The sequence below is a fragment of the Gopherus evgoodei genome, chromosome 4 (assembly GCF_007399415.2).
Source record: "Gopherus evgoodei ecotype Sinaloan lineage chromosome 4, rGopEvg1_v1.p, whole genome shotgun sequence".
In the NCBI taxonomy this organism is placed as follows: domain Eukaryota; kingdom Metazoa; phylum Chordata; order Testudines; family Testudinidae; genus Gopherus; species Gopherus evgoodei.
The window spans coordinates 114861806-114876774 of record NC_044325.1 but is presented as its reverse complement, the minus strand read 5'-3'; the positions used below and the strand labels follow the sequence as shown (position 1 = coordinate 114876774).

General features: G+C 38.2%; 1 protein-coding gene across 5 annotated transcripts in view; it reads right to left on the bottom strand.

Moving 5' to 3' along the window:
- Window positions 1-14969, bottom strand: part of CHID1 (chitinase domain containing 1) — a 279829-nt gene that overhangs the window by 160583 nt on the left and 104277 nt on the right. For all 5 annotated transcript variants that reach the window (XM_030560648.1, XM_030560651.1, XM_030560652.1 and 2 more), the window contains exons 9-10: window positions 14088-14189; window positions 11078-11233 (exon numbers count right to left, since the gene is read on the bottom strand). In XM_030560648.1, the coding sequence (XP_030416508.1) occupies window positions 11078-11233; window positions 14088-14189 (258 nt within the window). The remainder of the gene's footprint in view (window positions 1-11077; window positions 11234-14087; window positions 14190-14969) is intronic.

Below are 14969 nucleotides of genomic sequence, written 5' to 3'. Positions count from 1 at the left end.
ATTGTCAGGTGCTTCCTGGGGGAACTTAACACACATCTCCAAATGATTTCAACTGGGGGCTTAAGGTGCTAAGTGTAGGCCTGGCTTGACATAAGTAAGGCACATGGCATGAACTGACTATTAAATTATATCTTTCCAGAGCCACACACAGTGTGGGAAGAGACAGCAGGAACCGATCAATTAACTATACAGGGATCAGAATAGCAGCAAAGTTAAGCTTCCTGACATTGAGCCTACCCAGCACTACCACCAGCAAATCTCAGCCTGAACTCTCTATAGCCCCAGCCTCCCAAATCCAGCAGCATTCACTCAGTTACAGACTCACTCACCAGCAGTAGCCCCCCATCTCACCTTTAGCACACATCCCCATCATGCTCACAGAACCCTGCATTACCAAATACCCTTTAGCAGCACAAATCCAGCACATCCATTAACCAAAACCATCCTGTACTAGCAAATAATTCTGTTTATTGCCATGACTACAACCAAAACATTCTGTATTGCCACAAAGAAGTGAAGAATGGATTTAGTACGGATTGTAGAATTGAAGTCAAAGCAAGAAACAACAGTTGTTTGGGGAAACTATGCGTGGAGAAAAGTTTAAATCCTCCATTCTGAAGTCCTTATTAATTACAATACTAAAAGAAGTCAAGTGGTTGAATGTTTCAAAAAATGTACAGTTAATTTCATTACAAGTTAAAACAATGGCTGCTTATAAATTACACTATTTTTCCTTATAATACACAAATAATAGCTCAAAAACCACCACCTAATCCTAGAGTGAACAACAGATGTACCATGGAAGCCTCACATAACAGAACATTTCAGTGGGGAAGAACTTGTATGCAATACATTCCTTGCAGTACAGATACTTACTACTGAATTATTTAAGCAGTTTTTACAGTGCCTGTTGTTTCTGACCCTTTAACTCATAACACTGGTACTGTGTTCTAGCCATACCACCGAACTTATGTCTGAACCAACAATTTACAATTTAGGAAGTAAGAGTTCAATATTCTATTGTTGAAGAGGATGGGTCTTCAAAAGTTGGAGACAACGCTCAGCCTTAAAGGGTGGGATCAGGCTAACAATAAATTTGTAGTAATATTTCCTCTCCTCATTACACAAAGCTGAATTAAATATAAGCAAAACAAAGGCATTAGGACAAACCAGGGGTTCTCAAACTCCATTGCACCGTGACCCCCTTCTGACAACAAAAATTACTACACAACCTAAGGAGGCGAAGGGGGACTGAAGCCTGAGCCTGCCTGAGCCCCACTGGCCTGGGTGGGAAAGGGGGCAATTTCAAAGCTTGGTGGGGAAATCTAATGCCAACTCTCGCAACCCCATTAAAACAGGGTCACGACCCACTTGGGGGTCCCGACCCAGTTTGAGAACCACTGGGACAGACTATACAGGCGGGGGGGGGGGGGGGGAGGGGAGGACAAGGAAGGAGTGACAATCCTGAGTGACAAGATGGGTTAAGTGTATAAGGTTCTTATTCTAGGGTGACAGATATCCTGATTTTATAGGGACAGTCCCGATTTTGGGGTCTTTTTCTTACACAGGCTCCTATTACCCCCCACCAGCTGTCCTGATTTTTCACACTTGCTGTCTGGTCACCCTATCTTATTCTAGTTGGGTTACTGCCTTTGAAAAACTTCTTGACAAGAGACCTGGAAGTGTAAGAGCCTCCTTACCATAAAGTTCCATGCTTTCTTCTGTAAGACAAAATTATGTCTATTAAGAGTCTGCCTACAGCCCCTTAAATCAGCCCTAATAAGGATGAAGCAGCTCATCCATCACATAATCATCCCCCTCACCAGTTCATGGAAGCTTTCATTTTAATCAGTCTTGCTGACATGAAATTCAGAGGAAACCACTTCTAAAATGTCACTTTTTATTACCTGCTATTTACAGAATAGCAGTAGAATTTTTATACATCTTTATACAGCTTGGGAGCCTTATTTTTACCTTTGAATAGCACATTGCAATGTCAAATCAGTTTCTCCTATGTTTCAACAAGCAATTTATGCCAATCTACTCAAATGTGTAAAATGACCATAAAAGCCCTATTTAGATTCTTTCTTTGAAGCCAAGCACACACATTATCTCATGGCAGCGGAGTTATTCATTTATCTATTTTAAATATCTACATTTGGAACAAAAAGAACCTTTAGGGGGCAGAGTACATTCAGTAATTGTATTGGTAATATTTACAGCCAGGTAAAACATTCAGAGTGCTTCCTCCTGTCATAATTGAGGGTAATTCCACCTGAATTCCCCCTCTCTGGTCCCTTGAGGGCACCAGTTCTAGGTTCCTGCCTCCTGAGCCATCACCTCTCTTGGATAGAGACCCATGTCTCCCCCACTGCTGATGGGGTTTTTTAGGCTTCACAGTTCCCTGCCTGCACAGTAATATCCCAACCAATCTGGATTGTCTAAACTGGCTAGAGTCTGGCCTTTGCTTTCTCTTCGAAGGCTATAAACAGTGTAATTGCCAGTGGCTAGAAGTTACCACACAGGTGTTTCTAAGCAAGTATATTTATTCTTAAGATGAAAGCATTACAGAGAAAACATATTAAAAACAATAAAAGAGGCTACACACATGCAAATAAGATTATCAGAGATCATCCCACAACTCCAGCTAGGGTCAGGGTAGGAGTCACTCCTTCAAACCACACAAAAGGGTTTTTTGTAGTTTCAAGTTCATACAATCAAGTTTGCACAACCATGAATAGTTCAATCTTTCTTTCATACAGCTTGGGCCTTTGATCTTGGCCTCATGTAGCAGGTGATCAGATGATAATGGTCTGTTCTTCCAGGCAAAGCTTCAAAAGGCTGTGGTTTTGCATAACTCGGGGAGAGGAATTGCATTCGCCTCTCCCTAGGTATTTCCCCCAGGAAATCCACTTCACACACATTGTCCCACAAGACCATTCTTATCTGACACATTGTTCAATGCAGTTCCTTGATCACCCAGGCTCACAATACTCTATAGCCTTTCCATTTAATACAAGGGACTCCAAAGACACTTAAACGTAATTTAATAAGGTTTTTCAGGAATATTGCAGGAAATAGTCATATCTATCACACTTCTCTTTAACAGTATTGTACAAATTAATGGTTTAACATACACACACTATATTAAGTTCAACTGGGACATGCTTAATCAGGACCATTGATTTACTTAAAGCTCTCCCAGGGAACAGACTTAGCCTAATGATAATGAATACTAATCTGTTTCTTAATCAATTAGTAGGTTCAAATCTGAATCCCAATGCCATCACAACTACAATTATATTATGGTTGTACCCAAAATGCACTAGGAATTGTACCGACAAAGGAAGATGATCCCTTTCCCAGACATCATACCATCTAGGAAAAACAAGTTGGCAGAGAAAGGGAATGCAGACAGCAAAGTGGTAAGGATAATGTTTGGCACACGTAGGTTTTTATATCTATATAAATGTGTGTTTATAGAAATTTTAGATTTCTCTACAGAATAAAAAGTAAACGTACTCATCTGCTCTAAGCATCCTTGATAGCCTTTAAAATGGTTATCCAGACGTCTTCATTACATTAGCAATTTAATCTGAACCCCAAGCAGCCAAAAGATATAGAAAGCTAAAAATACTACTCCCCACCTTCAATTCTCCTCAAAAACTAGGAAGGAAATATTAACTTTAGAAAATGCTGTAGTGATCAGCAAATTTGGATTATTTAGGGCTGGAACAAGTTTTAAAGTTGATGGCCTTCAATCCCCATTACCCACTTCATGAAAAGATGTTCCAGCGCAAGCACATCAGCTGTGGCAGTACAGTACTAGTGAGGCCATCAAGGTCTTTACAGGTCAAAATTACCATCTTTAATTCTATCCAGACACCAGAACCAGTGCATATCACGGAGTAGTGAGGCAATACACTCACAGTATGATTCTCCACTTAAGCAGGCAGATGTGTTTTGAGCCAGCCTCAGTTTCCAGATGGATTTAAAGACAAAGCCTCATGAACAAGGCACTGTAGTAATCTTTTATATATAAACTTAAAAATATTCCCAACCACCCTATGACATCCCAGTTAAGGAAAATTCTACTGTATTTTCCAAAAACTCTGGAGAGTAATGCCAAGTATCCATAAATTCCAGTGCCAGAAGGAACCATAGTGATCACCTAGTCTAATCTCCTGTATAACACAACCCTTTGGAATTGTACCTCTAATTAAAACAAAAGTCAACATTACATTAATATAAATGGAGTGGGTGACACTGTTTGCACATGATGGACTTTAATGACCCAAGTTCAAATGTATTCTTTAATGACCCAAGTTCACAAGCAACAATGAAGTTTACTGGCCTCGATCTTGTCTATATAACAAAACTAACACCTACTTCATAGATGTTATCCACGAAGGAACAGAGTAGCATCAGTGAACTAGCAGAGCCACCCAAAGTAAGCCAAGAAAAAAGATCATATACTATTGCAAGTGAAACATAAGATGAAGGTTCACAGGGCTAAGAAAGCTTTTGAAAAGCAAATAGCCAAAGGAAAAAAAAATATGGGAAGCAGGATTTAGCTCGTCAAAGAATAAATGGCTTCCTGGTCTATTAAAGATCTAAGGGAAGCAATAAAGGGTAAGGATATTGCAGATTTTTCAATATTCAGAATGTATTAAGGAACTACTCACCCTAGATCTACTCTTTTCAAGTAAGGATGAAGTACTGTCAGATTAAGCTATCAATATATGATGTGCTGGAACAAATGGGTAATTAGATCAGCAAGTTACCAAAATCAGATGGTTATGTTCTGACAGGATTTTAATATTGTGGCAACTTTTAATGACTGCATCTTTGCAGTTCAGAACTTCATGATTGAGGACCGGAGCACAGCAAATACTGTACCTCTAAAAAACAGATTACATTACAGATCCCCATGTCTTCTTTCAGAAACTGGGCAAAAATCATTTGAGACAAAAGGAGAAACCAACAAGGCTCCTGTGAAGCAAAATCATTCTAGTACTTGGTTGATTTAAGTATCAGAGATGCCCTATCACTTGTGAGATGGACTCATTAAAACAGCAAAAAATATATGTACTGAGTTGCACTGAGATTTGAACACATACTTATTGCAAAAGGTAAGCAGCATGACTAGTAGTTTCTAGCTTAACAACTCCCAATGACAGATAGCATTGTGCTGTAAGAGAAAAAATGTTTTCATTTCATTTAATTATAATAAAATATATACACATTACTTTTTTATGATGGACATAAAGGGAAAAGGATATTATACAGAGATACTGTATGTCTATTCAGACAAATTATGATTGAGTACTTACACCTTCAGATTACATTTGACAATAAAAGCCACTGGCTAGATATTTTATGCAAATAGAAATGCTACAGAAAATTATTTTGTTATCTTCCTGATTAGAAAATATTCAGTGCATGAAGTCTGCCTACACTCACAGCCTCACTCCATCCTCTGCTCACTACAGTGTCAACCACCATCCCTACCATGGAGGAAAACACAAGGCCAGCAAAGGTTTCAACACTTCTGCACATTTTGTAAAGTTAAATATCTAGATACAACAAAATCCTTAAGTGCGTATTATATTTAAACATCAAACATCTTGCACACAGACTCATTGCGTATGAAAGGCTTAAGGCATATTCCAACTGTATCCACTTACCACTTAAAAAAAATGGATCAGACTTATCTCCATACAGTCACAGGCAAAGACCTATGAAAGTATATGCCCTTGCAATATGCCCAGGTCATTGTTGGGCTCTGGGGGATATTGAAGACAATAGTACCACCCTACATGGGAGAAGACATGGGAGAACTATTAACACAAGCACTTTATGTTATTCTGCAGGAGTTGACAAGTTGAAGAGGTTTCTTCCAGGCAGCCAGGACTCAAGTCAGAGTACTGCTTGACCACTTTACAGGTCAAACCAAACACTTGGGATTGTTCCCAGAAACAAACAGTAAGCCAGGGCAGACTCAGGTGCACAGGCACAGTTTACTGTGAAAAGAGATCATAAGCAAGTCATACACTGTTTTACACTAGGTAAAGTTACGGAGTTGCCTTCAGATGCAGCCAAGCCCAAGGGACCGCACAGAAGAAGGCAGACACTAAAGTGGGAGAGCACAAAGAGGTAATCCAGTCACACAGTTTGAGCACTCTTGATGGAGTGGGGGCAGATAATTAAATGAACATAGTAACTTATGACATTTGTATATACTGATGAGAGTGGGTGTACAAACCCCATGCTGGAGAACAAGGGGTTTACAAGCAGCTCTGGGCTGAGGCAGCCCTGCCCACCCGTACCTATAAAGCCTGTACAAGTTGGAGGTGAAGCTTAAAGGGGAAGTGGAGCAGCTCAGAAGAAGGCAAGCAGGAGAAGGGAACAGATCTCTGCTCTGGGGAAATAACAGTCCAGGAGCTCTTGTTGCCTGAGACCTGACCACACTTGGTCCTGCCCAAGCCAGCAAAGGAGACTGGAGACTGTTTAGGAAGATCAGAAACTTTATTTTCAGTTCAGTTCTTTAACTTAACCTGTAGGGAAATAAAAAAGGGGAAACCCAGGCCACGTCTACACTACAGCATAAAATCGAAATTATTAAAACCGGTTTTATAAAACTGGTTTTATAAAATCGATTTTACGCGTCCACACTAGAGCATATTAATTCGGTGGTGTGCGTCCATGGTCCTAGGCTACCATTGATTTCCGGAGCGATGCATTCTGGGTAGCTCAGTAAAAGAATGAGACCAATAACTTCGATTTCCGTCCACACTAACCCTAAATCGATATAGTAATATCGATTTTAGGGTTATTCCTCTCGTTGGGAGGAGTACAGAAATCGATTTTAAGGGCTCTTAAAATCGATTTAAAGTGCCTTGTAGTGTGGACGGGTACAGCGTTAAATCGATTTAACGCTGTGGTGTGGACCAGGCTCCAGATGGGAAGTGATGCAACGATGAAGCTATTTAACACCCTGTGGTACAGAACTTAGATGACCCTGGATTGGAGCCTGATGGGGAGGGTAGGTCTGGGCTCCGCTACCAGCTCTTGAAGGTGGGACAACAATAAGAGTCTACCCCTTGGTGGGGAATCCAGCTAGGAAAAACCCTGAATGCACAAGGGACCAGACACCAAAATCCTGGAGCTAAGGAGAAAGTCCTGACATTGTAGTGAACACCAACAGACTTCTCAGTTATTGGTTTTTTTTATTTCTGTATATCCAGAAAGGGGAGGAGTATAGCTCATGACGTGGCCAGAGGACTGAACCACAAAAGAAGGGACTGATCCCATAGGCCAGAGTTGTAAAAGAAAGGGGGAACACCAGCCGGACAAGAGTAAGCCTGCTGGTAAGAGTCACCTTTCACAACATCTTTTAAAACAAAATATACACCTGTGCCCAGAGCTCTGTAGCTTTACAACAGAATAATAAAATTAGACACCAGTAAAGCCACTTAAGAGTTTGAAGAGAGATTGGTTGTAGCCAGCATTGGGCAAGATGGATTTTGCAGCAAAGTTTTGGATGGATTGAATGGGGCAGGAAGAGACACAAAGGCATGAGAGAAGGCTGCAGTAGTTTTCAGTGACACCTCCCTCCCCTTGCTGCATCTTCAAATGAATGCACTAATTCCATCAGAAGGATAGTCCTTCAGTCTTTTCCTACAATATGGTTAGTACATTGCCATATAGGCTTCCTCCCACACCCTCCAGCTTATCTGACAAGGAAGGTTAGAGGGCAAGGATATAAACCTAGCCAGATGTCACCCTGTTGAGTTCCTCACCCTCTTCCCACACAGGGAAAGGAGAACAGTCATTCACCTCAAAACCAAGGCAGAAAACACGAATGAACTTCTGCCAGACCCTCCTTTTCCTTTCTACTGCTCACCACAGGCCCTTATACTTCATTGAGATGACTTCCATTTTGGTTGACATTAGTGTTGTCTTGACAATTTCTCTCTTATGTAGGCATGCTTAAATAATGCTCACAACTGACAGGATAAAGGTGATGTTTTGTTCATAGAATGTATTGTGTTGGAAGACATAGCTAAGAGGACGTTAATCAGCATAATAAAATACACAAAACATAACACTAAAAGTCCCTTTACAGGGGAAAAAGCAGGGATATGATGACATGAAAATAGTGTAGACAGCAAAAGTTATGTAAACTGAAGTTTGCACATGCATATTGTATGGGTTATGTAAGTCACAGTACTTAATGCTGATTGGAAGAAAGCTAATGAATACGTAATATGGAAAGGTATAAGAAACCAAGTGAACACAGGCTCAGGTTGGAGAATACGTGACCGTAGACTAAGACAACCAGGAGAGCTTCCCAGGACCCCAAAACTTGGTAGCTTGAGCCCCTCATTGTTCTGTCTTATCTATTTATCATCTATCAAATATATGATCAGAAACTATAGATGACTGCGATTCTGTCTGAAAATTTATAAATAAAGGCCAAAACTAATTAAGTCTCAATTAGGTTGACTCACACCTCACACACCCCACAAGAGGTATCCCAGAACTTCTTTTCTTGTAAACTGAAGTTTAGGTATGCTGTGATTCACGTAACATAATAGCATATTAATCCTATTCTCAGTACAGTTTCCTTCCCTGAAATGGTGCTCCAGTAATCAGATCTCAAATCACTAAGTATAATAAAATTCTTAAGCGTATCTACAATATTTAAAAGACAATTTATACACTGACTCATTGTCAGCGAAAATCTTAAGACTCACTCCAACTCTCCATCTATTCCCTTAAAAGAAAAAATATCAGACCTATCTCAGTAGGCCTCAGGCAAAAGCCTGTATAAGTAGATGGCCCTAGCAAATTGTCCTAAAGGTCAATCTTTGGCTGTAGCAGAAAACCATGATGAACAAGTTCTATAGCCAAGGGTATATTCCTTATCCCTTCTTTATCAGTAAACCACCACTAGGGGATCTCTCCTCTGAAGTGCTGCAAGCAGTGAAGGTTCATGTATAGTAACAGATGTTGTGTATCAATTTCCCATATTGGCCTGCAGATTCAAGACACCCTCAAGTCAACAAATACAGCACTCCCCCCGAGATGTGTGATTAATGTTTTTCAAAGAGACACACATGCTGGAACTTCCTTTACGAACAGTTTTTTAGCAGTTAAAGTTAATTTCACTCTAGAAAATCATCAGCCAGTGTACTTTGCAATAATAGATCCAGATTCAACTTCTAAGTGTGTATAGCTTGGATTCCAGAATTTAACTATGCATCTTCAAAATACGACTCTGGGGAAAAAATAGCTTAAACCATGAATCTGTTTTTTATTAAATAAAGCAGAAGCACCAATTACAAAGCTGCATACATGAATAGAAGCAATTGTTTAAAATTGAAAGCCTACTAAGTTAAAAAAAACATATCTAGACCACTGTTTCCAATTACTTTTGCTAACTGAAATATGACAGTACTATGCACTGCCTAGACTTCAGTGGAAGAAGGACCATTCCCCTGAGTAGTAACTACTTTAACTGCATAGTATTCACTGCAACCTCTCTTACATCTCTAAATGTATTCTCTACTGGAAACAGTTATACTAATTTTCTATAACACTTAACTAGAAAGGTGTTTTTTTGCCACTAACTCAAAGATTGTATGATTGAGTCCCATAATATATATAGAATACACTATAAAAGTAGATACTACATAGCAATACAGTATAGTTATTATTGGAAACTTCACTACAAACAGTGCAGTATCATGAAAGCCAGGAGATAGTATTCCTATATTCCTAGGTTCCTATACACAAAGTATTGTAATGGAAACTATATTAATTCTACTATCTACTAGAGTAAATATACTATTAAATACAGAAGTGTTTCAACACTGTAGTATTATGTCTGCAAAACCAGTAGTGCACATTTTACTATAGCAATATGATAGATTTACTGTAGACGAGATGGGTGAGGTAATATCTTTTATTGGATCAACTTCTGATGGGAAGAGAGACAAGCTTTCGAGCTACACAGAGCTCGTGTCATTTTGCTACCATAGCAAGAATCCTTTAATATAAAAGCTTCTGTTCTAGGTAACTTGTTTCTTCTTCCCCATCCCTTAGTCAATGTCATTCAGGCCCTCATTATTCTGTGAGATTCAGGAATGATTCATCACCTACAATGAACTGCATCTACAATTTTGCACTATAACAAATTGCCAGGAAAAGGCATGAATAAAGGGCAGATAAAGAAACTGTGGGAGCAATTCATGTGGGCAACAAATGTCTGCACAAATGAAGGCCAAGACAGAAAATCAGACCCTCAACTTAGAAGTATTTGCCCAGCTAAGCTGTATTTTACTGCTTAATGGACAAGCAATAATAATTATCCTGGGTGCATTGGCGAACTAACACATCTGGCCTACAGTTGAAAATGAGAATTGTACATTGTGCTTAAGGTTCTTATACTTACACACACAACTGCTGAACAAAGTTAATTTACCTGCCAAAAATCACTGGTATTTTGTTCCTTCGCTATACTATTCCTAATCTATACTATATTTTGGAAAGAAGACAAATGGCTAATTATGTGTGAGTATCACCCAAAATTGGAACAGCCATTTTCTTCTAAAAACCAAACTGGAGTTCTAGGATATGTTTGGTAAAGTTGCCTTTATTTATCTTTATCTGCTTATAGGTTTTATTCACAAGGCAACTTCTTGTACCTTTTTCCTTGAGACACCATTTACAAAAACAACTGTATTGTGGCAGCATATTGAGGCTGTAAAATGAATACTGAAATTAGTTTAATACATAATTTCAGAAGCTAAGAAAAGCAAAATGGAAAACAATACTTCAGAACATTTTAACAGAATTTCTGGCTTCCAAAAACACAAGCCAGTCCCTTTGCATACAAAGTCTCTACTCTGTTTTCTATGGCTGATGAGAATTTCTTCAAGCTATAACTTAAAGCCTTGATCATTTTTGCCACTGCCAATATGACTGTAAATCAGTATTTCTAAACACTAATTATTAAAACTGTGAAGGACATCAACTTTAAATAAAAGTTCACCATCTGTAGTCATTTTACCTGTTACCAAGGATTGGCTCTCCAGAGGCACCCAGTGCTGAATAGTCCATGCCATAGAAATTCAGCCCCAGAAGAATTTTACTCCTCCATTTGGATTCAGGATCAAGCACCTGAACACAGGCCCGTACCCAGGGAAGTGGGGAGTTTGGGCCAGGCCTGTTGGGTCAGCAATGGAATAAACAGGATGTCAGAAACAGTAAGTGTTCATTTTCAGATAACAGCTGCTTTGTACTGTTGAACTAATTATAACTTGATGAGCAAACTATGGCACATGAAAAATTACAAAGGCTAAATGGACAGTGTCTTGCAGTCTGAACTCTAGTTTGATGCACAAAGCACACAACCTGCTTTTCAAATGACACTGTGACCCATTTCTAGCACAAAAAGGCAAAGAAACATCTCACATAAGTCAGAAGAGAAGGCTTCCACCTAGCAGTTTTTTCCACTTCAATGGGTCTGGGATAATGCCCACAAGAGAATTCAAAATACTCAGTGCCTTGAGTTATTTTGTATACCATTCTGACCTTTACTGTTACATTGCAACATAACACATGGAACCTAATCCTGTTCATTTTACTCACACAAAGAGTCGATAATTGGCAAGCAGGATTTAATCCATTGATGCTTAACATTCCGACCTTGTGGTAATGAATATAGAATTATTTGGATGGGCAGTGGCATCATAAGGAAAAGCCATGTTTGTAAAATGAACAATTGGACCACACAGACTGGCTGTCATCATGTGCACCAAGCACCCAGTAGCCTAACATAAGGAACAATATATTCCAGCCTTGTGAACATCAATGGCTTTCACCCTCTGGTGACTATTTACCTCAAAGTGTTTTGGATATCTGTACAATTAAAAATAAAATGAAAATAGTAAGCATACTGTTCAGAAAATACTTTGCTAAAAATTATGAGTTGTTCATATTTAAAGTAATAGTGTAGTGTCAAAATGGGTGTAGTGTCCTATAGTTCATATGTTAAGACTAGGTATGGCAGAATTAGATTTTTTTTATATAATTGCAACAGATGCAATGTTTATTTTTAAGTATTTTTTTCTATTTTTATCAATTTAAATTTCACAGTTGTGGGAAATTATAGGGAGTCAGGCAATTATTCATGATAGTAGATGTAGAAATTCAAAAATGTAAAGTTTAATAACCAGGAAAAAACACTAATTTTCAACATCGTATGTTGAAATATATAAAGTACATAGCCTTAAATCAAACTCTAATAAGTTCTCAAGGAGCATTTTTCTTACATTATCTAACTGTAAATTTTGACCACCAATGGAAGTATTTTTCATTGGTAAAATTGACGCTTACCTACATTTACCATTTAAAAAAAAAAAAACAAAACGAACCCTCCTAATCTTAGATAAAACTATCCAAGGAAATTCAAAATAAAAGATTAAAACCAGTTGAAAATATCCTGTCTCAAGCTAAGGTACTACTATAAAATCACATTTATTTGATAATGGAAATGGCTGGTGTTATTACAGACTCTACAAGAAGTGACTCCTTGGGCAGAAAGAGCAGCTGCACTGCAGCAACAAGAGATTTAAGCAACTGTATGCATCAGTTAAAGAACTGACTCAGAAAGTCTCCATAACACTGTTTAAAACCAAAAGTTGCTGTTCCATCAAAATTCCACCTCAAATTAAAAGTGATATTTTACAGCTGTTTGATTTTGATACCAAGCTCAAGAGCAAACAAATCTAATACACTTGTGCAATTCTTTAATGCAGTTAAGTTTTTAAGGCTTTGTTTATTCAGCTAATAATTTATCACTTGCTAGATTCTCTATCTTGAAAGTGTCTATACAGTTAATACATGTAGAAGATGATGATGCAACATTATACATTTTAATAATACAGTCTTAGCAGTATTGTGTTCCATTGCCAGCTACAAGTAAATGTCAGTGGGAGAGTCTAAGCAAAAACTGCCAGGGTCACTTTGACAAGCTTCCCGTTTTGTCACTATTTTTTATCTGATTGTGTAGCCATAAGAAACTGGCTGCATACGTGGCTGGGATTGGAACATGCTTCAGCAAAGAGAATTTAAAAGAAATATGTTCAAAGGTTCTCATTTCCAGCTACTTTTTTTTTTTTTTTTTTTAATTCTAGGGCTTTAGGAGTGGATTGTTGAGAATGAGTGGTAGAAACTGAGAAAGAGAAGCAGTGGAGGCGGCTGTAGGAAGATGTGGGAGTGAGGGAGATGAACTCTTTTCCAAAAATAAAGACAAGCTTCTTTTAAACATTTGGTTGGAAAAACAAGAACCAAACATAAACCTGTCTAGACGTTATCAAAATGCTAATATACTAGATATGACAAAGGTCCCTTAGGAGTGCTACAGATCAGAAGAAATGAATGGTATGATATTCCTAATGGCAGGGTGATTTTACTAATTCACCTCAATACTGACCTTGGGAATGTACTGTCTATTTAGCAGGAGCTTCAGAAGCATAGTTTTATCAGGAACTTGAGTTTGAAATCAACCATGGCCAGTGGGAATGAAAGTATTTAGTATAGCATTTAAAAACAGGTTTGTTAAATGCTAGAGTCTACTCTAAGACCAAATTAGGCAAGTACAAACATCAGTTGCACACAATGCCATTTTTCCACAGAATGAAAGTACACTTGTACATTCATCCCATCATGGGTTTTGAAACTGCACCAGCTAGGGTCTGAAAGCAAAGCAAAGATCATCTTACATAGAAGAAACTAACCTTCAGTTACTAGCAAACAAACTCTTGAGCTGAAGTTCAAAACCCTTTAAGAGATTTGGAATCCAATTTCCATTAATATTAATGAGAATAAAGTATCCTAATCTTAGACATCTTTGAAAGTCTCAGCCTTCATCTATAATCCTAACTGCTAACCCAAAAGCCTTATCTGGTGTAGTTAGAACAAACTATCCACTCTTCTTGTGATCAGCCCAGGCTGCACCTTTCACAGCTACATAACTGACAATTTCTGGTTATCCGTGCCCAGCCATGTAGCCTTACCGCTGTGGTGTTGAATAGTCGTATGTCATGAGACTGAAGCTGTCCATTACTGGGGCCAATTGATCAAATTCTTTCTTTGTGAACATTCCCAGCTGGTTAGTCCTTTCAACAAACAAAAAAACAAAAAAGACAAAGTATTATATACTTTGGGTTGCTCTCTCCCCCTAGATTAGAATAATTAAATTTAATTCAGTTTTATCACATAGCACAAAACTTTCATTTGGGGATTGCAGTACGACACCTCAGTGACATTCTTAAAATAAATCCTTAAGACAAGATATTGAGTACTACTGCACTGCCCATGGGAAAGTGTCAAAAGAACTGGACATTCACAGTATACTTTTAAAGATATATTTGCAACATAAGTACAATTAATCTAAAAACTATGTTCTAATCAAATTTCTTCATGTAATATTGGACTGAACCAATACACTAATAGTCTTTGAAAAGCCAAGCAATTAATTGTTTTTACAGTTGCTATTTTCATTTAAAATGCTAAGCTATTCTTGAAAAACAAAAAACAGATTTATAAATAATTCAATGAATTGAATTGTTCGACAAAAACATGAAATAGATAACTTCTTGAGAAAATGCCCTCCTCCCTCATATTCATGTCATAGGAAGTGGCAAAAGTAGTCTATGCTGCACTAAGATAAGCCCATTTTGTTTCTTTTTAACCACTGCTAATACAACCACAAAGTCCCAAATAATGGAATGACAACAACACCGGGTGCTTTCAGATGGTGGTATGTACACTTGCTTTGAGGTTGGACATAAGTGCTGCACTAACAGCAATAAGGATTCCTTTAACTCTGAGAAGGTGATGCAATTACTGAATTCTGAGATTTAATTTACCAAGGTCAAGCAGATTGACACCATTTA